General features: G+C 41.8%; 1 protein-coding gene across 5 annotated transcripts in view; it reads left to right on the top strand.

Annotated features, from left to right (window-relative positions):
- Positions 1 to 17,957, top strand: part of LOC120932399 (F-box/LRR-repeat protein 21-like) — a 119,768-nt gene extending 101,811 nt beyond the window's left edge. For all 5 annotated transcript variants that reach the window (XM_040344743.1, XM_040344741.1, XM_040344739.1 and 2 more), the window contains 4 exons: positions 6,315 to 6,690; positions 11,291 to 11,413; positions 12,076 to 12,247; positions 16,851 to 17,957. In XM_040344743.1, coding sequence (XP_040200677.1) covers positions 6,316 to 6,690; positions 11,291 to 11,413; positions 12,076 to 12,247; positions 16,851 to 17,494 — 1,314 coding nt within the window. In that variant the 5' untranslated portion in view covers position 6,315 and the 3' untranslated portion in view covers positions 17,495 to 17,957. The remainder of the gene's footprint in view (positions 1 to 6,314; positions 6,691 to 11,290; positions 11,414 to 12,075; positions 12,248 to 16,850) is intronic.
- Positions 17,958 to 22,207: the final 4,250 nt, after the last annotated feature.

Raw genomic sequence — 22,207 nt, 5'->3', positions numbered from 1 at the left:
TAGTAAACAGTTTACTATGCTTTATTTATGAATAAACATCGTGAGTGTGTTATTTTAGAAAAGGAACGGACCAGTAATTGACATTTACCAGCCCTCTCTCCCGCTCTCCATTCTGAAACACCCCCCGCAAGAGCTGGGGGGAGAGGAAAGGACAGAAGCCAGCAGCTGGCACACGCCTATGGGGATCAGGAAGAAAGTCATTGGCCCTGTGTAAGCTCCAACCAGAGAATTTGTGGAGCTTACATTTTGACTCTCTTACCCTGCTGCATTTGCCTATGGGGTATGGCCAGCTTAGTGAGCCTGTTGTTTTGCCCTGGATGGGACTTTTTTTTAGAAAGACATGTCATATAACCTAGAATAACCTGCTATAAATGCTACAAAACTGGTTAAAAAACTGACATACAGTGCATAGCTACTTCCGCACAAACATTTCAAGACTAAAATCTACAGTAAGATTGTCCCTTTTTAGCTATGTGTAAAATTCCATTGCATATAATCCAGATGTCACATCTTTGTAAACAACTAAAGTGATAACATCAAAATACTTTAAAATTATGAACTCGCTGTGGCTAAAATGTTTATAATATTTTATTTTTAAAAATAAGCTGTTGTGATTCAAGAATAACATTTACTGTAAGATTTCCCCCCTCACGCTGTGTGTAAAATTCCATTGCAACAACTGTTATGAACTGCATGTAAACCATCAGGAGTCTTTGGTGAATGCTGGAACATGTTTGAAATAGTGATTATGATAGCTTAATTGAAATAGTTCCTCATAAACCCAGTGACACATATACACAGCACATACTCTGTGAAAATCTAGATTACGCCAATATTGTTTGTATTTACAAAGACAGTGTCGGATCCCACCACGCTGTCCCCAATATGTGATGATCACACTCTCAGCCTCACCCTTCACAGAGATTTTCCAGCTTGCACGCCAATAATCTAGGGTCAGTTAACTATACCTGCCACCACATACACTGTATTTAAAAGAAACACGCACTGTTCACAGTGTCTACTATAATAATTTGAACTTTTAATAAACATCTGTAATAAACACTTTGACACCAGACAGTAAAATGACAGAGGTTCAAATATAGTAGGGCTTTTCACAGAGACAAGGGGCCAGATCCACAGCCGCCGAGCGCAACTTAACTTTACACTGCCGCAAATCTCCCAAGTTAGGTGCCGATCCACAAAGCACTTACCTGGAAATTTGCGGCGGTGTAACTTAACTCTGTCCGGCGCAAGGCGTTCCTAATACAAATGGGCGATTCCCATTTAAATTAGGCGCTCTCCCGCGCCGGACGTACTGCGCATGCTCCGTCGGGTAAATTACCCGACGTGCATTGCGCTAACAGACGTCGCTCCGACGTCATTTGCTTAGACGGTAACGTAAATGGCGTCCAGCGCCATTCACGGACGTCTTACGCAAACGACGTAGAGTTTGAATCTTCGACGCGGGAACGACGGCCATACTTAATAGGGCTTAGTCAAATAGGACTCAGCCCTATTTTTACGCGGCGTAACTCGACGTAAACGACGTAGAATTAGCGCGACGGGCCCGTCGGAACGTTCGTGGATCGCCGTAAGTGTTCATTTGCATATTCTAGGCTGGCCGCAATGGCCTCGCCACCTAGCGGCCAGCCTAGAATTGCATCCTTAAGATCCGACAGTGTAATTCAATTACACATGTCGGATCTTCTGTCTATCTATGGTAAACTGATTCTGTGGATCAGTTCCAAAGATAGAAACAGGGATACGACGGCGTATCAGTAGATACGCCGGCGTATCCATTTTGTGGATTACCCCCAATAATTCTTTAATCACTTTAATCACTTGCTGACCATGTAGATTTATATCCTGTCAGCAAGTGGTTATACAAAGCTCACTTGATGTATTTTTATATTTTTTTTACTGCCAGCAATAAGTTGTGTAGCAGAAAATAATGCAAGTGGCTCTACACCAGCCAGATCACTTTTACAGTACTGAGAAGGGATGCCCTCCCTCCTGTTGCTGCCCGCCATGGTTCCCAGGCTCTCCTGTTCCTGTCCCACCTGGGACCACTGTAAATGGCCGGGATCACCGTAAAAAAGGCCCCAGTCTCCTCTGTGACAATGATTTTTTCACCTCTGGTTTCATTTATTTTTTTCTGTCATTTACTGACTGCTACAGTCAGTGAAGCATTTAAATAAGCACATTCTGTGCTGGTGTAGATGCTTTGGAGGGCGGGGGAGACGTTGGGGGTCTAATAGAGCTTGTTAGACCCCTTGTCTAAGGGGTTACAGCTCATGAAAACCTCAAATCCACAATCTCAGAAAATTCGAATTTTACATGCAATTGGGGCTGAGCGAACCCGAACTGAACAATTTACTTGTAAGTTCGGGTTCGAGTTCGGGTTCGGCAATGTAATGGCACACTGCAGGGCAGCCAATCAACATTTGTTTAACTTGTGTGACCTAGAAGCCATCATAGCCATGCCTACTAATGGCATGGCTGTGATTGGCCAGTGCAGCATGTGACCCAGCATGTGACCCAGCCTCTATATAAGCTAGAGGCACATAGCACAGCACGTCACTCTGCTTTAGATAGGGTAGGGAAAGGCTGCTGCTGCTGCTGCTGCTGCTGCTGCTGCTGCTGCTGCTGCTGCTGCTGCTGCTGCTGCTGCTGCTCTGAGGGAGAGAATTAGATAGGAGTCAGACTGTCCTGCTTCAGAAATCAAATTACTCAGTGATCTACATATGTGCAAGTCACTCTGCATTAGATACTTTAGGGAAAGGTTCCTGGTTTTGCTTATAGGGAGAGAAATATATAGGAGTCAGTCCTGCTTCAGAAATAAAATTACACCAGCACTGCATATGTTACTGTAAGATACTCTGCATTACATACTTTAGGGAAAGGTTCCTGGTTTTTCTTGTAGGGAGAGAAATATATAGGAGTCAGTCCTTCTTCAGAAATCAAATTACACCAGCACTGCATATGTTATTGTGAGATACACCCTTTAGATACTTTTCTTCAATTGTGTAATTCAAAAAACATCCATTTAGGGCAAAAAAAAATAAAAAAATAATAACCTGCACTCCTGAGATCCATAGGAGAAGTACAGTGCAAAATAGCTTAAGCTCTGTCAGGATTAGGGATGAGCCAAACACCCCCCGGTTTGGGTCGCACCAGAACTTGCGGTCGGACAAAAAGTTTGTGCGAACATTCGAACACCGTTAAAGTCTAGTTTTTAAAACGGCCGTTTGTTCGGAAGTAGTGATTTTAAGAATTCTTAAAGTGAAACAAAAAAGATTAAATATTCCTTTAAATATCGTGCTTAGGGACTGTCCTTAGTATGTCTGTAAAGTAGAAAATGTTTCCCATGTTTAGAAAAGTAACGCAGCAAAATTACATTTCTAAAGGAAAATAATTCATTTAAAATTGCTCACGGCTGTAATGTATTGCCATATACATAAAAACATTATTAAAAAAAACAGAGTGGGTCCCCCCCCTCCAGTCCATACCAGGCCCTTCGGGTCTGGTATGGATATTAAGGTGAACTCCGCGCCATTTTTCTTTTTTTTTAATGGCGTGGTGCCCCCCCCCCCAAATTCCATACCAGACCCAAATGGCCTGGTATGGAGGGGGGAAACCAAGCAGTTTTTTTCTTAATTCTGTCATAGGGCTCCCCTTAACCACTTCAATACACTATATTATATATTGTACACTGCACTATATACCCTGCACTGTATTATATATACTACACTGATAGCGCTATATACTCTGAACTGCAGTATATATACTATACAGACTGCACCATATACTCTGCTAAAAAATTGGGCCTTAGGTGTTTGTGGTGCCAGTTGACACTGTAACCCCTCACAGTTACTCTTGTTGGGTGCAGAAAGAGTCCCTGCTGTTAATATTATTTCAGAGGCTGCTTGCCCTCTTTTAGTGGCCTGTGAGCGTCTGCCTCTCCTTGGAGGCCTTCCTGATACGATGGGTATTTTTAACACCGCACTACACTGTATTATATACTGTGTACACCGCCTGATGTGTATTTTAAGCTGTACACCGATAAATGCAGAATATATAGGAGGAGGATTTGCATATACATTTTTTTTATACTTTAGTATCACTTTAAGCTCCCTGGCGGTATGATTATGTCAGATTTTTGCGTCTCAAAGCGCTTCATTGTTTCACAGGGAAATTTGGTGTTTTATATTGTAGGCCTGTAATTCTTTGTAAGATTACAGTGAACTGTATGGGCCAGATTCACAGAGCAAGTACGCCGGCGTATCTACTGATACGCCGGCGTACTTTTTAAATTTCCCACATCGTATATTTAGTTTGAATCCTCAAACCAAGATACGACGGCATTTGGGTAAGATCCGACAGGCGTACGGCTTCGTACGCCTTCGGATCTTAGATGCAATACTTCGGCGCCCGCTGGGTGGAGTTTGCGTTGTTTTCCGCGTCGGGTATGCAAATTAGCGATTTACGACGATCCACGAACGTACACGCGGCCGTCGCATTTTCTAACGTCGTCTGTAGTCGGCTTTTTCCGGCGTATAGTTAAAACTGGTATTTTGCTGCGTATAGATAGACTTGTCATGTTAAGTATGGCCGTCGAAATTTGAATTTTTTTTTTTTTTGCGTAAGTCTTCCGTGAATAGGGATGGACGTAACTCATGTCTAAGTTAAAAAAATTACGCCGTTGCAACGTCATTTCGTGCAAAGCACGGCTGGAAATTTCTGGACGACGCATGCGCAGTTTATTCGGCGCGGGGACGCGCTTCAAGGTAAGTAACTTTCCCAGGATACTGCGATGCAATCCCAAATGTGGCTCGGGGTTACCACTTTTGATGAATGAAAATTCCCCTCAAGCCACACTCGGCATTACCGCCATGGAGGAGAAGTACAGACAAAGCTTGTTTCTCTGTACTTCTCCTATGAATCTCAGGAGTGCAGATTATTTTGCACTCCTGTGATCCTTTTTCAGCAGAGAGCAGGCTGAAGTCCGCTTTCTGCTGATGTCACAGAATTGGTCCAGACTCTGCGTCATCACGACCATTGGGGTTGGAATCCGACCAGATCTCAGCGAGAGAGGCTGAGCCAGCCCCTCCCGCCTCCCTCACAGCCCAGCGCTCCGGTGAGCGAGGAGGGGACAGAGCAGAGAGCTGTGACTGACAGTCATCAGCTCTCTGCTCTGGGAGCTGTGAGAACCGAGTGATTGACGGTGTTCGATCACTCGGCTCTCAGTGTTAGAGGCGTCGCAAGACAGATGCAGCATCGGACCGACCTAGGTAAGTATGAATCAAAGAAAAAAAAACACTGCTTGCTAAAACATTTACGGCATGCCGTAATGCCTCAGGTAATGAGATATGCAATGCCATTATTAGGCTGTTGGTTTGAGAAATGTCGTTTAATTACTATGCCCTAGATTGTGCTAGAAATGCTGTAAACTGGAATGTTTTAAATACATCCTTTTGGATAGCCATTACAAATCTCTGGGGTTCAGTGTGATTATCTATGTTCTGAAAAGAAGTGTGTAGGATTCTGCTAAACTTCTTAATGGCACTGCTATAAGGGTTAATAGAAGGTCTCTGCTGGATGGTTTGTGTATTCCATCTAAATGATTTAGAGCCGGTTCACACTGGGGCGACTTGGGATCCGACTTGAAGTCGCCTCAAGTCGTCCCAAGAAAAACAATGCAAGTGAATGGGAGCGGTGTTAATACACACGACTCGAGTCGCTCCGACTTCAAAAGAAGTTCCTGTACTACTTCAATCCGACTTGTAGGTGATTTGTACCCATTGATTTCAATGGAAGTCGCCTCCAAGTCTGATCACTGTCTTAACTGAAGCGACTTTCCAGGAAGATAACATACATTTCTCAGGCAAACCTCTCCCTCCCCTAGAGCTGATTGTTGTTTGATTGGCCACTGGAAAGTCTCTTGTCCTGGAGACGACTTCAAGTCGTGTTGTAAATCGCCCCAGATCGCCCTGTGGTTCATGCTCAAGTCGTGTCGGAGTCGCCTCTGAAAGTCGCGCTGGAAGTGGTGTCGTCCTAGTGTGAACCGTCAGTTAGCATTGGCTTGCAAATTTTGGAGACATGATGGTGACATTGTATGCAACCCAACTTCTCCTCCCCAGTCTGGGGGTCTTCAGACCCCATTATCATGCTGTTACCTAATTAAAAAAAAAAACGTAATTATATTATTTAATTAGGAAATGTTATATAGTTGTAATATTATTTATAATCTGTTTGTGTTGGGTTTGTGCAAGAGGTCCATTATTAATGCACTAATTTTTTATTTATTTTTTTAGAATGAAACGAGGTAGACTAACTGTTACAATTGATAGCCAGGTTGTGAAAGGACTGCAGAGGAATAAAAAACAAAAAAAAGATACTCAATCATCTAAGCTTCAAAAATTTCAAATGCAATCCTGCCAACTTGACTGGGGAAGTCTGCCGCACCATGTAGTACTGCATATCTTTCAGTACCTTCCTCTTGTGGACAGAGCACGTGCATCATCTGTTTGCCGCCGATGGAATGAGGTTTTTCATATCCCTGAGCTATGGAGAAAGTTTGAGTTTGAGCTTAATCAGCCAGCTACATCATATCTGAAGTCTACTCATCCTGATCTCATTCAGCAAATCATTAAAAGGCATGCTGGCCATCTTCAGTATGTTAGCTTCAAGGTACAGCATACAACCTAATTTAGTTCTATAATTTCACAAAATAACAGAACTTTACGTATCTGCTTCTTTTATATTACATAATATCCACCCAGTTTAATTTACTGCATTTGGCTGGACAACAGCCACAGGAAATTGTACAAAATGTGTTAGGAGACTTGTACTGGGAAAATCTAGGGAATGCAATTTGTGACCTTCTTCTGAATATGCTAGTGGCTAGGTTGTCATGCTCACACAGTAGCTACAACACTCCAGTATGCAGATCAGGAACTCAACATTTTCTGTGACATTCTTGACCTCCACGCTTGTTCCAGGCCAGTGACTTGCTGTAAAGTAAGGTAGCCTGAGTTAGCAGCAAGAGCAGCCTGCACAACTTGTAACTAGTCTAGTAGTAAGAAACTGCTTAGACTTTTTAAGGGTCACTAAAGGATTTTTTTTTTTAGCTAAATAGCTTCCTTTACCTTACTGCAGTCCTGGTTTCATGTCCTCATTGTTCGTTTTTGCTTTGATGTTGCTGTAAATCCTCTCTGTTCTGGACACTTCCTGGTTGTCTGTTTCCTGATCACCACAGTACTGGGAGATTTCTCACGGTGGTGACTAATCAAGGAGGTGTGATTACTGTGTGTAAAACAAAACTGGATTGGTGCTGAGGAGTTTTAGACAAAGTATCACTGCCATCTATTGGCTGACTGCCCTCTATTGGCTCTCTGTACTTCAGAGAACCAGCAAACAACAGCAAAAACGAAACTAAACTGTAGGTACATTATATGATTGTTTTTTTATCTATTTTTAATCACTTTTAAAAGGAATCAGTTAACTATTGTGTCTCTATACCCTGTAAACAGTCATTTCAGCTAAAAAAAAAAAAAAAAATCCTTTAGTGACCCTTTAAGCAAGGTCATTTTTTTAATGTAATTTGTATCTGTTATTATAGAAAACTTTAAATATTCACTTTACTCAAAATTCATTAAGTTTAAAAAAACATGTTTAGATTTTAGAGCCACTTTAATTTTGGTTTCCAAATTTAGGCAGTTTGAGACTGGTAAAGTTTAACCTCCCTGGCGGTATGATTATGTCAGATTTTAGGTGCTGAAAGCGGTACAATTATTTTGCATGGAAATTTGGCGTTTTATATTTTAGGCCTGTAATTCTTAGGAATAACTCACTTAAATATGTCCAAACAAGAGTCTAGTAGACATCTCGGGTATGATAAAGTTTAAAAAACAAAATCATAAATTATAATATAATAAATAACTATAAATAATTATAACAAATAATAATATAATAATAATAAAAATTAATCAATAATGTAATCAAATCAAAAACACTGAAATTTGCTTAGTTGCAGAATTGTCGCTGTCATTACTTTCAGTGTTTGATGACGAATTTCCCCACAAATCGCTATCGCTCAATTCTGCAAGTGATTTTAATTTATTATCGCTGTTTTCTAGCTGACTTTTGACGTAAAGGGACACTTTTTGGTTGCTATGGACAATCTACAGTTTCCAGGCAGAAAGAACAGTATTTATTATATAAACGTGCATGCAGAACACTGAGCAGACCACTAGGGACAAAGGTGGTGTATATTGATTTTATACAGTATACTTTATGTATACTGTGTATTTTTTTATTTGAATTTGCCGCCGATCTCTGCCCCTGTGCGTCGTAACGTCGCAGGGAACAGAGCTCGGCGGCACATGGGCACTGTGTGAATCGAGCGAAGAGACAGCCCGATCACACAGCAGGGAGACATCACAGGATCCAGGGGACAAGGTAAGTAAACTCCGCCTGGATACTGCAAAGCGATCCCGAGTCTGGCTCAGGGATACCGCTAATGGTACTGGATTTTTGCAGGGGATTATATTTTGGAAGGGGTGGGGAAAGGTAAAACCCCTATCAGGTTATTTTTTGCTGTGTCTCACTAGGGAGATTTACTATAACTTCCTGTCCTAGAGATGTAACAGGAAATAGGAGGAAATCTCAAAGTGCTGGGAATTCCCATCCTAGAAATCTACCATCAGAACATTTGTCCCCATTGATTGAATAACGTTTACCTTTTGCTCTGGTAAAAAGTAAAAATTTGGATTTCTCTTGACCTTATGTCTCAGTGAAAATGATCACGAGGACAAATAAAGGGGTGACTCTCCAAATCATGAATACAGACATCAACAAAAGCTCTACAAAAGGTAGAACTCTTTTCCTACTCTATCCAAAACTAAAACAAAAACTATACCAAATGCACTTTTAAGGGCTTGTTCACAATATGTGCATAAAAATACATGAAGAAAAAAATTGACATATTGGGTTAAGGTTGCAGTGGAGGTATGTGTTTTTGTAAAAAAATTGGGGAAAATTAAGAAATGTAATAAAAAAAATTCCACTTCCACTAATTTCTCATTAACCACTTCAGCCCCGGAAGGTTTTACCCACTTCCTGACCAGGCAATTTTTTGCTATACGGCGCTGCATTGTTAACAAACGGTTGCGCGGTTGTGCAACGCTGTACCCAAAAAAAATGATGTCCTTTTTTCCCACAAATAGAGCTTTCTTTTGGTGGTATTTGATCACTGCAGTTTTTATTTTTTGCGCTACAAAACAAAAAAAGACAATTTTGAAAAAAGAACAATATTATTTACTTTCTGCTATAAAACACTCCCAATAAAAAAAAAAAACGTTAAAATCAAATTTATTCATCAGTTTAGGTCAATATGTATTCTGCTACATATTTGTGATAAAAATCCCTATAATCATATATTGATTGGTTTGCGCAAAAGTTATTGCGTCTTCAAATTCTGGGTTATTTTTATCATTTTTTTTTACTTGTAATGCCGGCATTTTTTTTTTCAACGATGGGAAAAATATTGATGGGGCCCACACACGATCGGTTTGTCCGATGAAAATGGTCCATCGGTTCGTTTTCATCAGACCACAGGGCATTAGTGACACTTTTTGAGGACCAGTGACATCAATACAGTGATCAGTGCTTAAAAAAATGCACTGATCCCTGTATGAATGACACTGGCAGGGAAAGGGTTAACACTAGGGGGCAATCAAGGGGTAAAATGTTTTTAGGGAGTGATTTCTAACTGTGTTATTCTGGAGGAAAACAGAGATCGTGTTTCAGCTTAGCTAAAACAGAAGATCTCTCTTTTACTCACTGACAGATCAGCGTGCCTTGTTTACATGTTCCACGTCTCCTGTCTCGGTGGTTAGCTGCAGCCATAACGGCCACTGGACCCACTGATTGTCTCCCGCTGTGTCCAATCATGGCGATGCATGCACGTGCCCCCTACACCGTGTGCACAAAATCACATCCAGGTACGTGTTTTTGTGCATCCGGGCTGCCCTGCCACGGTATATGTATGGTGGCCGGTCCGGAATCGGTTAAAGGTTTAACCAGTTCCAGGGGCAAACACTCATATCCACATCCCAATGTATCTCGTAAAGTAAAAAAGTCTGGATGACTGGTGACAGTATGTTAAAAAAATATGGTGTTCTGCCCAAAAAAAAAATTTAAAGCCAGGACACTTGCCTGTCCTGGAGTCCAGCAATGTGGGCACCGAAGCTGATGTTTCCATCACCTGTCGGGTGCTGCCGCTGCCATTGCAGGTAAGGGTACCCGGCAGTGTAGCCTTTCGGGTTCACGCCGGGTACCCTACTGCGCATGCGCGAGGCCTGCTTCTTTTTCCTACTGGCCTGGCGGCCAGGGGAGGGAGGAGGGGGAAGGGAGGAGGAGGGAGCCCCAGCCGTGACGTCACCACCCGTGGCTGAGGCTCCTGGATGTGGGAAAGGGTATCCTGTTCCCCCTCCCTCCGAAAGGTGCCAATTGTGGCACCGGAGGGGGGGGGGAATCAGATGAGCGGAAGTTCCACTTTAGGGCGAAACTGTGCTTTAGTAAATAAATCATTTTTAATTACTTTTTTTGTTTTTATTTTATTTAAAGTGTACTACTCTGGGGGTGAAGGTGATCATTTTTTTTTTTACACTGTTATTGTTCATACAGTGAATATTACAGTAAAATACATAGTTTTAGCTGAACAGCTTGCTTTTGGTTGTGATCTGTGATTGGCTAGAGCTAATCACATGGTACAGGTAGCCAGGTACCATGTGGTTTCTGCGGACCAATCACAGATTACAACCAAAAGAAACTTGTTCATTAAAAATGTAACCATTTATGACAGCTAAAACTATGTCTTATACAGTGATCTTCATTGTATAAACAATAACAGTGTAAAAAAAAGGCAAACAGTAAGCAAGCTGTTCATAAATCGAAAGCCATTCATGACAGGTTGTTTACATGTTTACAGGTTGTTTGACCAATCATAGCGATCACATGATACCCAGTTACCGATTACCAGTAACTGTAATCTCCTGTGTTTGGTGGACACCGCAGTCACAGGAGGGGCACGCTGCATGCTCCTAACCTGGAGCAGGCACAATCACATACAGGTACGTAATTGTGCCTGCACGTGCCGCCCCACCGCAGTATAATTACTATGGCGCGTCAGCAAGTTGTGAAAACGATCTGTTTTGTTTATATAGTTTAAATGGGGAGATATAGTCAATAAAGTTATGTGTTAAACCTATCTTTCTTTATTATTTAGGTTGATAGCTGCACAGAGTCAGCTGAAGCAGCATGTGACATCCTGTCACAGCTCGTAAACTGCTCCATTAAAACTCTTGGACTGATATCAACAGCAAAACCAAGTTTTATGAATGTTTCTAAGGTATGACAAGGAGTGCTAAAATGTCTAATCTAAAGCACAAATTAACTTTCTGTTTAAATTGCCTAAATACATTTCAGGCCCGCGTATAGCGTGCACCCCTAATGTGGCCTTGAAATTCCTGAAAACATTTTTTTTATTACTTACACTCGGGCATGCTCGGCCACGCTCGGCTTCTCTCGCATAACCGCAAGGGGAGCTGAGTATACCCAAGTGTACTGCTCTCGGTATATGTCGGCGGCGCAGTTCAAACTCAGCGTGGGAAGCGGGTATCGGCGTATATCGTGCACCCACGATTTTACCCTGATTTTAAGGGCAAAAAAGTGCGCGGTATACGCAGATAAATACGGTACTTTCCTATCTATTTACTAATGCTAGCAGAATCATGTTTAAAAATAGTCAACATTGATTGAGAGAGTGAAGTTCTGCTTTAAATTAGTGTTTTCTGCCCAGACGTAATTTTTAAAACCAGAGTCGGTAAAGTAATGCCAGTAAAGTCAGCAATGGAATCCCCCATATTTTTCTGCAATGCCCAGAACAAACTTTCTATTCCATTTGGGGAATTTTTTTATTCATTAGCTATTATACAGTACTTTTATTTTAAACAGTATTTGTGTACAGTAAACCAAATAAATTAAATAATACCGATTTTTTTTTTTTTGTAGTCTCACTTCGTAGCAGCACTGACTGTTGTCTTTGTCAACTCAAAGTCATTGTCTTCAATAAAGATCGATGACACACCAGTGGATGATCCTTCACTGAAAGTTTTGGTGGCAAATAATAGTGATACTCTGAAGCTACTTAAAATGAGCAGTTGTCCCCACGTTTCACCTGCAGGTAAGAAACATTTAAAAAACAAAACCATTAAGTAAACATCCCAGTGAATCAAGCAAATAAATAATGTCTGGTCAGCCATTCTAATTGGCCAGCCATTTTGTTATATCTGAAGTCTTCAAATGTACTACCCTTCACATGTCAGTAAAACATCTAGTCTCGTCTACACTTGCGGTTGGGGTGGATAAAACGATGTGGCTGCCGGGGGTTTTCTAATGCCATGGCCATCGCTTTACAGCAAAAATTATACCCACTGTCACACTTGGGGGGGCAGTACTGCATACAGAACACAAACCAGTCATCTGAATAAGGCCGCCCAACAGCCGCGTATAACCATGTGGTTGGGGAACGGAGGTGCAGGTGTTTACTGGTTAAAACAGGCTATAAGGAGGTGACCTAATGCCTCCTCAACACCTTTCAAACACACTCTAAAGAGCTATACACAACAGATAGCTATTCAGAGGGCCAACGTGTGTGTAAACAAGCCCTTGGGGCCCTTTCACACATACGGACAAACGGTCCGTTTAATACAAGTCCGTTTACGGACTTGTAATGTATCCCTATGGGATTGCAGACGTTAGCGGATGATGCATCTGCTAACATCCGCAACCATCCGCGTCCGCAAAGATCCGCTTTTGCGGACGGAAGAAAACCCTATTTTTCTTCCGTCCGGCGGAACGGATCGGATGAATACGGACAGACGGTCTGTATTCATCCGATTCCCCATAGGGGAGAGCGGAGGAGAGACAGGGTGGTCTCTGCACAGTGTGCGAGGACCGCCCTGTCCGCCGACAGCTCAGCGGGGATTTACGGAGGAATCCCCGCTGAGCCAAACGGGCTAACGGAGCGGATCAATTACGGATCCGCTCCATGTGAAAGAGCCCTTAGAGGTTTAACAGGATGAAATGTAATTTCAAATTGTTTCCCTTTAAACAATTCCCCAATGCTTATACAGACTATACAGACTATTCATATACAGTGAGGGAAAAAAGTATTTGATCCCCTGCTGATTTTGTACGTTTTTTTTTTTTGTACGATTTTTTTATGGTAGGTTTCGTTTCTTTTAACAGTGAGAGACAGAATAACCACAAAAAAATACAGAAAAGAGCATTTTAAAAAGGTTATAAATTGATTTGCATTTTAATGAGTGAAACAAATATTTGACCCCTTCGCAAAACATGACTTAATACTTGGTGGCAAAACCCTTGTTGACAATCACAGAGGCCAGATGTTTCTTGTAGTTGGTCATCAGGTTTGCACACATGTCAGGAGGGATTTTGTCCCACTTCTCTTCTACATATCCTCTCCGAGTCATTAAGGTTTTGAGGCTGTCCTTTGGTAACTCCCTCCACATATTTTCTATGAAATTCAGGTCTTGAGATTGGCTAGGCCACTCCAGGACCTTAATGTGCTTCTTCTTGAGCCACTCCTTTGTTGCCTTGGCCGTGTGTTTTGGGTCATTGTCATGCTGGAATACCCATCCGCGCCCCTTTTCAATGCCCTGAATGAGGGAAGGAGGTTCTCACCCAATGTTTGACGGCACATGACCCCATCCATTGTCCCTTTGATGCAGTGATGTTGTCCTGTCCCCTTAGCAGAAAAACAGCCCCAAAGCATAATGTTTTCACCTCCATGTTTGACGGTGGGAATGGTGTTTTTGGGGTCATAAGCAGCATTCCTCCTCCTCCAAACATGGCGAGTTGAGTTGATGCCAAAGAGCTTGATTTTGGTCTCATCTGACCACAACACTTTCACCCAGTTCTCCTCTGAATCATTCAGATGTTCATTAGCAAACTTCAGATGGGCCTGTATGTGTGCTTTCTTGAGCAGGGGGACCTGGCAGGCGATGCAGGATTTCAGTCCTTCACGGTGTAGATTGTCACAAATTGTCTTTTTGGTGACTATGATCCCAGATGCCTTGAGATCATTGACAAGATTCTCCCATGTAGTTCTGGGCTGATTCCTCACTATTCTCATGATCATTGAAATGCACATATTCTATTCAATTCAGGTTTATCCATTTTAGATTAAATAGTTGGCCATGCCTTTGCCTGGGTTCACACTTGTACGACAAATGCTCAGAGTCCGACATTGGGAGCTCATGTCTCATGATGTGTGAAAATCAATGTTTCCCTATGAGAACCGTCTTAACTGGTCCAACACAAGTCGGTCTGACTTTGAAAATGCTCCCTGTAGTACTTTGGTCCGACTTTAGTCCTACTTCAGCCCATTGAATATCATTGAAGTCGGATCAAAGTAGGAGCCTTGTCCTAATTATCAAACTTGTGACATCCAACATGGTGATTACAGCAGCAGTAAAAAGAATTTATGTCACTCTGGGATTGTTTTGATTGGTCAAGGGACAAGTCGTACTATCTTAAAGTCAGGGCAAAATCTTATCTTATTCATTCAAGTGGGTTGGAAGTAGGACCGATGTAAGACAGATATAGCAGGGCAAAGTAGGATGATAGTCCTACAACAGTTGTGTCGTATCAGTGTGAACCCAGCCTTCCTTCACTGTCCAGTTTAGTAAATATTTTTTTAATTCCTACTGCATCTTTTTTTTTTAACTATCTGACGCCTCCTAACAAAACTACCTTCCCAATATGAAGTACCTTTAAAGGGTAAGTTCACCTTTTTTACACTTTTTTTTTTCTTTCTAAATTCCAGCTTCCCTATGCACCAACAAAGCATTCATGTACTTTGTTTGCAAAAATATTAAAGCTTTCGATTAAATCTACAGTCACTTACTTTTCTTGTCCTAATCCACGTTTCCATTAGTAATATCTTTCTTCCTTACAGACTGTAGGTCATGACACAGGAAGGAGTTGACCAGGTGACCTTATTAGCACACACCCTGCATCATCCACCCGCCCATCTCCAGGTGGACATTTTTTTTAAATGAAATGCAATCAATCAGTGATTACCTATCTCACTAAATACACAATCATATTGCATAGTGTATGGCCATCTTTATACAAGTACATAGGAAGGAGTGGACAGAAACACTCAGCTGTCAAGCCCCGTTTACAACTCTGCATAGTGGAAACTGGCATTTTTTTTTGTGACGGGGAAGGTGTTTTGGAGCATTTTCACTCATCGCACATAGGGCAGCCCATTTACCTGAATGGGCTGCCCTGCACACAGCCATCGCCCCAAAGAATTTTCAGATTTTTTTTTTTTTTTTTTTAGAGTGGAGCTTGGTGTGTTTTTTTTCTGCAATTTTTGGTGCAGCACATTCCGGAAATGCAAGGAAACGCACAGATGTGAAAGGAGCCTCATTGTTTTTGTGTTTTCATGTGGTTAATGGGACATTTTGGCGTTTTGTGGGTTGTGTGTTTTTTACTGTGTGTTTTGCAGCATTTGTCCCTCGTTTTTCCACATGGCAAAATGTGTGTTTGCTTCTGTGTTTGGTGTGCCGTTAACAATTTATGGCACTGAAAGCGCAACTAGTAATTTTAGGTGTATAAAGATGGCCATACACTATGCAATTCCATTGTATATTGTGTATTTAGTGCGAAGGGTGATCACTGATTGAATGCATTTCATTTAAAAAACTGCACTTGGAGATGGGCAGGTGCATAATGCAGGGTGTGTGCTAATGAGGTCAGCTGGTCAACTCCTTCCTGTGTCATGACCTACAGTCTGCAAGGAAGAAAGACATTACTAATGGAAATGTCTGGAAACGTGGATAAGGACAAGGAAAGTAAGTGACTGTAGATGTAATGGGAATCTTTGATATTTTTGCAAAAAAAAGTACATGAATGCTATATTGGTGCATAGGGGAGCTGAAATTTAGAAGGAAAAAAAGTGTACAAAGGTGAATTTACCCTTTAACTTTACACTTGTCATGAGAGAATTGTAAAATAAAGAAGGGAAGGATGGAACAACAATACTGGTCCTTAGAGCCCAAACTAAAAGCCCTTTAATTCATAAGCAAGATGACATGAAACAAAACCACCAACTTGTTTCAGGATTAAGAGAAGTCCCCCTTCATCAGGACTTAAAGTACTACATATACAATAAAGTTTGAACTCTGGGCTCTTTAAGATGAGTTAGGCCCGGTACACACACCCGAGGAACTCGACGTGCCAAACACATCAAGTTCCTCTTCGAGTTCAGTGTTGAAGCCGCCGAGGATCTCGGCGGGCCGACTTTCCTCATTGAACAACGAGGAAATAGAGAACATGTTCTCTATTCGGCCGGACGAGTTCCTCGTCGGCTTCCTCGCTGAAAAGTGTACACACGACCGAGTTTCTCGGCAGAATCCAGCTCCGATCGAGTTTCTGGCTGAATTCTGCCGAGAAACTCGGTCGTGTGTACGGGGCCTGATATGTACTCATAATGTAATCAGAAGATGTAGCATCTGCCTGCGTAAGGTATACAAACAATTTATTCATATTCATTAATTCAAAGAGCAAACCTAAAACATTTTCGTGAAATATGCAATTTTATCCTCTGCACAGTAACCCCACTCCGCCAAAGTTAGGCAATGTCATATTGGGAAGGAGTGGAGGAGGAAATTAATAAATTCAAAGGCATATATCTAATACAATTTTTGTAATGCTTGTAATAATCTATTGTTTACTATCTTTACTGCCAACAGGAATTTTGTGTGTAGCTGATCAGTGTCATGGCCTTCGAGAACTTGCCCTGAACTACCATCTTCTAAGTGATGAATTGCTATTGGCTCTTTCCTCAGAAAAACATGTGCGTCTCGAGCATCTTCGTATTGATGTTGTAAGTGAAAACCCTGGCCAGACACAGTTTCACACAATAAAAAAGCAAAGCTGGGATGCACTCATCAAGCATTCACCCAAGGTCAATATTGTTATGTACTTCTTTCTGTATGAAGACGAATTTGATGCATTTTTCCGAGAAGAGACTCCGGTAACGCATCTTTACTTTGGTCGTGCTGTAAGTAAGGCTATGTTGGGCCGTATAGGTATGAACTGTCCTCGCTTGATTGAGCTGGTGGTTTGTGCGAATGGACTTCAGCCTTTGGACGATGAGCTCATCCGCATTGCTGACCGTTGCAAAAATTTGACGGCCATTGGCCTCGGAGAGTGTGAAGTTTCCTGCAGTGCATTTGTTGAGTTTGTAAAAATGTGTGGAAGGAGACTAACTCAACTGTCCATTATGGAAGAAGTGCTCATTCCAGACAACAAATACAACTTGGAGCAAATCCATTTTGAAGTTTCAAAGCATCTTGGGAGAATGTGGTTTCCAGATATGATGCCTACTTGGTAGACTAACAGGACATCGTTTCTAGGATGCTTGTTGCTTTAGCTTACTATGCAATAATTCTTTGATACATAGATAAGTTGGCACAAACGATGAAATACAATTATACATTTACATAATCCTTACAAAGTAGAAGGCCAGTCAGCATTAATAAATGCAGGAACTGATTCTATTCTGGTATCAAAAATCAAGCAGTTTATTATTTAGGAATGTGCTAGCCATCTCCTTTGTAAATTTATACAAACCAAAAACAATCTTTGCTAATTGCTTAGCATTAAGGCACTTTATGACTGTCAGTTGTTTATAATATAGTTAGTGTACTTATAAATGTTTATTGTATGTTCATGTAACATTTTATATAAAAAATAACTATTCAGGTCTACAAGATTAAGGCATTTGGACCATAAGGTTACGTTGAGGTGTTATTAAACTTAATTTATAATCTGTAAATCACACTTACTGTACACGCTGTCAGACCTTTTGATTGTCTTCCTTTTTAGGGCATGTGTCAGCCAGAAGCTAAAATTCAGTATATGGGAAAGGACACGTCTTTCTATGGGTTGACTATGTTGCCCTGCAGGGTTTTTCCTGGAAAGCCAGTGTAGCAACTTCCACATGCATGATACGTTCTCTGGACTGAGACACCACAAGCAGACATGCACAGGTGGCATCCACCAGCTTGTGATTGATAGCTGGTGTCCTAATCTTGGTTCTAGCTTGTTTACTTATGTTTACTTTTAGGGAAATGCTGAGCAAGGGACAGCAACACCTCCAGTTTTGTAAAGTAAAATAAGTATTTGCAAGCATAATAAAAACAAGACTGGCTTAAAATAAGAGCTGCTTAAAAATTGGATCTAGTGGAAACATTTATTTGAATGATAAAGGTTTAATATGACTTTACATTTTAGAGCATATTGTACATAGTTTTCCCTGACCCAGAATGGAAATCACAGACAACATTATATAAATAATTCATCACATTGCTCTAAAGTTCAAATCTGAATTTGTTGTTGCTGAGCTAATTTGTAAGGCTCTAGTTTGCACTTTTAAATAATAATACATTCAAAATAATCCACCAGAAATGTACCCAAACCTAGAGCAACTCCACCACCCCTATCCACATATACTGTAAGTCCACTGTCCCATACAATAGGGTCGGACATGGCCTCCTCATTTTGGGAACAGGCTGTATTAACATTTTAGACTATATGGAAAACCCTATAAATTACTCGCCAATGTCTTGTTTTTATTTTTAGGTTTGGATAGGATGGGCAATATCAGAATCAAGGGCCAGATTCACCAAAGAGATATGACGGCGTATCTCCTGATACGCCGTCGTATCTCTGTTTCTATCTATGCGACTGATTCATAGAATCAGTTACGCATAGATATCCATAAGATCCGACAGGTGTAATTGTTTAACACTGTCGGATCTTAGGATGCAGTACCGCGGCCGCCGCTGGGGGGAGTTTGCGTCGTAAACCAGCATCGGGTATGCAAATTAGGAGTTACGGCGATTCCCGACGGATTTTCGAGTTCGCTACGTCGCTGCTAGTCTAGTTTCCTGTCGCAAAGTTAGTCGTCGTTTTACCCGCCCTAACTTTACTCAGCAATCGTATTGCTGTTTAAAGTATGGCCGTCGTTCCTGCGTCGAAATTTAAAATTTAACGTTGTTTGCGTAACACGTCCGGGAATACGGTAGTACGTCGCCGTTCGAAAAAATGACGTCACGGCGCGCAAAGCACGATGGGAATTGCGAAACTGAGCATGCGCAGTAGGTCCGGCGCGGGAGCGTGCCTAATTTAAATGGCACACGCCCATTTGAATTGGCCCGCCTTGTGCCGGAGGCCACCGGCGTAGGTTTTCATTGCAAGTGCTCTGTGAATCAGGCACTTGCGATGAAAACTTGCGGCTGTTACGCCGCCGCTCACCTACGTGAATCTGGCCCCAAATTCTTATTGCAATCTGTGTTATTAATGGGAAAAATGCTATTTTCAGACCTCTTCATTACCATATCCAGCCTATGGATAGAACTAAAAGGGTCCAGATACTTAACTGGCTGGAGTAGTAACCTACTTCTAGGTCAGGTTGCAGGAAAGAACACATGATGTGTAAAGCAAAAGTATTCACTGGGTATTTAGTCAGAGCCAGTCAACTCTTGCCTCCACTTTACTATGAATCTGCATGCCATTCCCTCCAGATGCAGAGGTTTTTCAGAGAATAGGACTTCTGTGCCCTAGGGAGACCACTTTGACTATCAGGCATTTGGAGGCTCTTATTTTAATGGACAAGTAGTTTGCAGCAAAAATCAGAATGGTTAAGACCCTTTAAGAAGGATTTTGTTTGCATACAGTTATTGGATACAGTCCAATTTGATTAAATTATGATGAGATCTTGTTAATTGTTATAGAAGCAAAGTTTGTGAAGCCAGTTGATGTACATAACTGCGAATGCTTTCACATATTTATGACACTGATCCATGGAATGTTTAAAAAACCCACTAGACATTTTTGCAGGCCTAATGATACAATATGTAACTATTTTCATAGTTCTGTCTTATATGTATCTCAGTGGTTTTCCATGCCCTAATACCCAGAAGAGCGACGGAGCAGTGCAAAACTGGTTTTATGGGTGGAAACAGGATGCATAGTGGGCGCTAATACTATAAGATTGCTGTTCATCAGCAGTTCAGCCTCTAGCTACTAGCACCACCCCCTGATGGGCTGTCAAGTGGGTATGCAAGTGAAAAAAAGGTTGGAACAACTAGGCTATCTCATTCTTTTGTACATCTTTCAATGGATTTATCAAGCTAATAATTCATATTTGAATTGGCGGAACTGTAGACTGGAGGCTTTTTATAGAAAATATAAATTCTAGAAGGAAGAAATCTCTGGGATAATACACCTACCAGTATCCTAAAATATATTGCAAAATTTTCAATGTATTTATTTAGCAGCCAAATCACTTGAGGTTTCAGTGCAGCAACACGCCAGCTCCTTGTATTTATAACCTGGAAAAAAGTTTTAGTGTCACTAATCTATGTCATTTGAGAACCACTGGGAGGGATTTCCATAGAGCATAAAAAAAAAAAGATTGCCCCTTGGCCGAAAATAAAATTTCGACATTGTATAAGCATATGTTGACTAACCTTGTGACGCATTGTACTAATTGCTATATAAAATACGTGGTCTTCAAAATGTACACTATGGCCCAGATTCTGAAAAGGCTTACGACGGCGCAATGCAATGTGCGCCATCCTAAGTCCTAATCTGGGCCGTCGTATCTATTCAACTGATTCTTAGAATCAGTTACGCATAGATAACCATTAGATCCGACAGGCGTAAGGCTCTTACGCTGTCGGATCTTAAATGCAATTTTTTTTTTCACTGCTAGGTGTCGCCTCTGTCGTTTTCCCCGTCGTGTATGCAAATTAGCAAAATACGCGAATTTCCGAACGTACGCGCGGTCGACGCAGTGAAGTTACGACGTTTACGTTAGATTTGCGACGCGTAAAGTTGCCCCTGCTATATGAGGGGCAACCAATTTTAAGTATGGCCATCGTTCCCGTTTGTGTAAGTCGTCCGTGAATGGGGCTGTACGCCATTTACGTTCACATCGAAACCAATGACGTCCTTGCGACGTCATTTAGCGCAATGCACGTCGGGAAATTTTAGGGACGGCACATGCGCAGTACGTTCGGCGCGGGAACGCGCCTAATTTAAATGATCCATGCCCCCTACCCGGCTCATTTGAATTAGGCGGGCTTGCGCCGGGGGATTTACGCTACGCCGCTGCAACTTTACAGGCAAGTTCTTTGTGAATAAAGCACTTGCCTGTAAAACTTGCGGCGGCGTAACATAAATGACATACGTTACGCCGCCGCAGTATTACGCCCATCTACGAGAATCTGGGCCTTTATTGTCAAAAGTATTGGGATGCCTACCTTTACCCACACCTGAACTTGAATGGCATTCCAGTTTTTGTCCATGGTGTTCAATATTGAGTTGGTCCACCCTTTGCAGCTATAACTGCTTCAATTCTTCTGAGAAGGCTGTCCACAAGGTTTAGGAGTGTACCTTTGGGAATGTTTGACCATTCTTCCAGAAGCGCATTTGTGAGGTCAGGCACTGATGTTGGACAAGAAGGCCTAGCTCGCAGTCTCTGCTCTAATTCATCCCAAAGGTATTCTATCGGGTTTAGATCAGGATTCTGTGCAGGCCAGTCAAGTTCCTCCACCCCAAACTCGCTCATCCATGTCTTTATGTACCTTATTTTGTGCACTGGTCCAAATCATTTGGTGGAGAGTGGATTATGGTGTGGGGTTGTTTTTCAGTTGTTGGGCTTGGCCCTTTAGTTCCAGTGAAGGGAACATTTAAGGCCTTGTACACACGGTCGGACCAAACCGATGTGACTGGTCCGTCGCACCGTTTTCATCGGTTCACCTCTGAAGTGGCCATACGGCCTGATATGTGTACACACCGTCAGTCCAAAATCCGATCGGGTCAGAACGCGGTGACGTCAAACACACGACGTGCTGAATAAAACGAAGTTCAATGCTTCCAAGCATGCGTCGACTTGATTCTGAGAATGCGTGGGTTTTGAACCGATGCTTTTCTGTACTAACCATCGGTTTGGTCCATCGGTTCGGTTTTGAAGCATGTTTTAAAATTTTGGACCGAAGGAAAACAGACCGATGGCCTATACACACGGTCGGTTTGG

Source organism: Rana temporaria, chromosome 3 (assembly GCF_905171775.1).
Source record: "Rana temporaria chromosome 3, aRanTem1.1, whole genome shotgun sequence".
Taxonomy (NCBI): Eukaryota; Metazoa; Chordata; class Amphibia; order Anura; family Ranidae; genus Rana; species Rana temporaria.
This window is presented reverse-complemented; position numbering and strand designations above follow the sequence as displayed.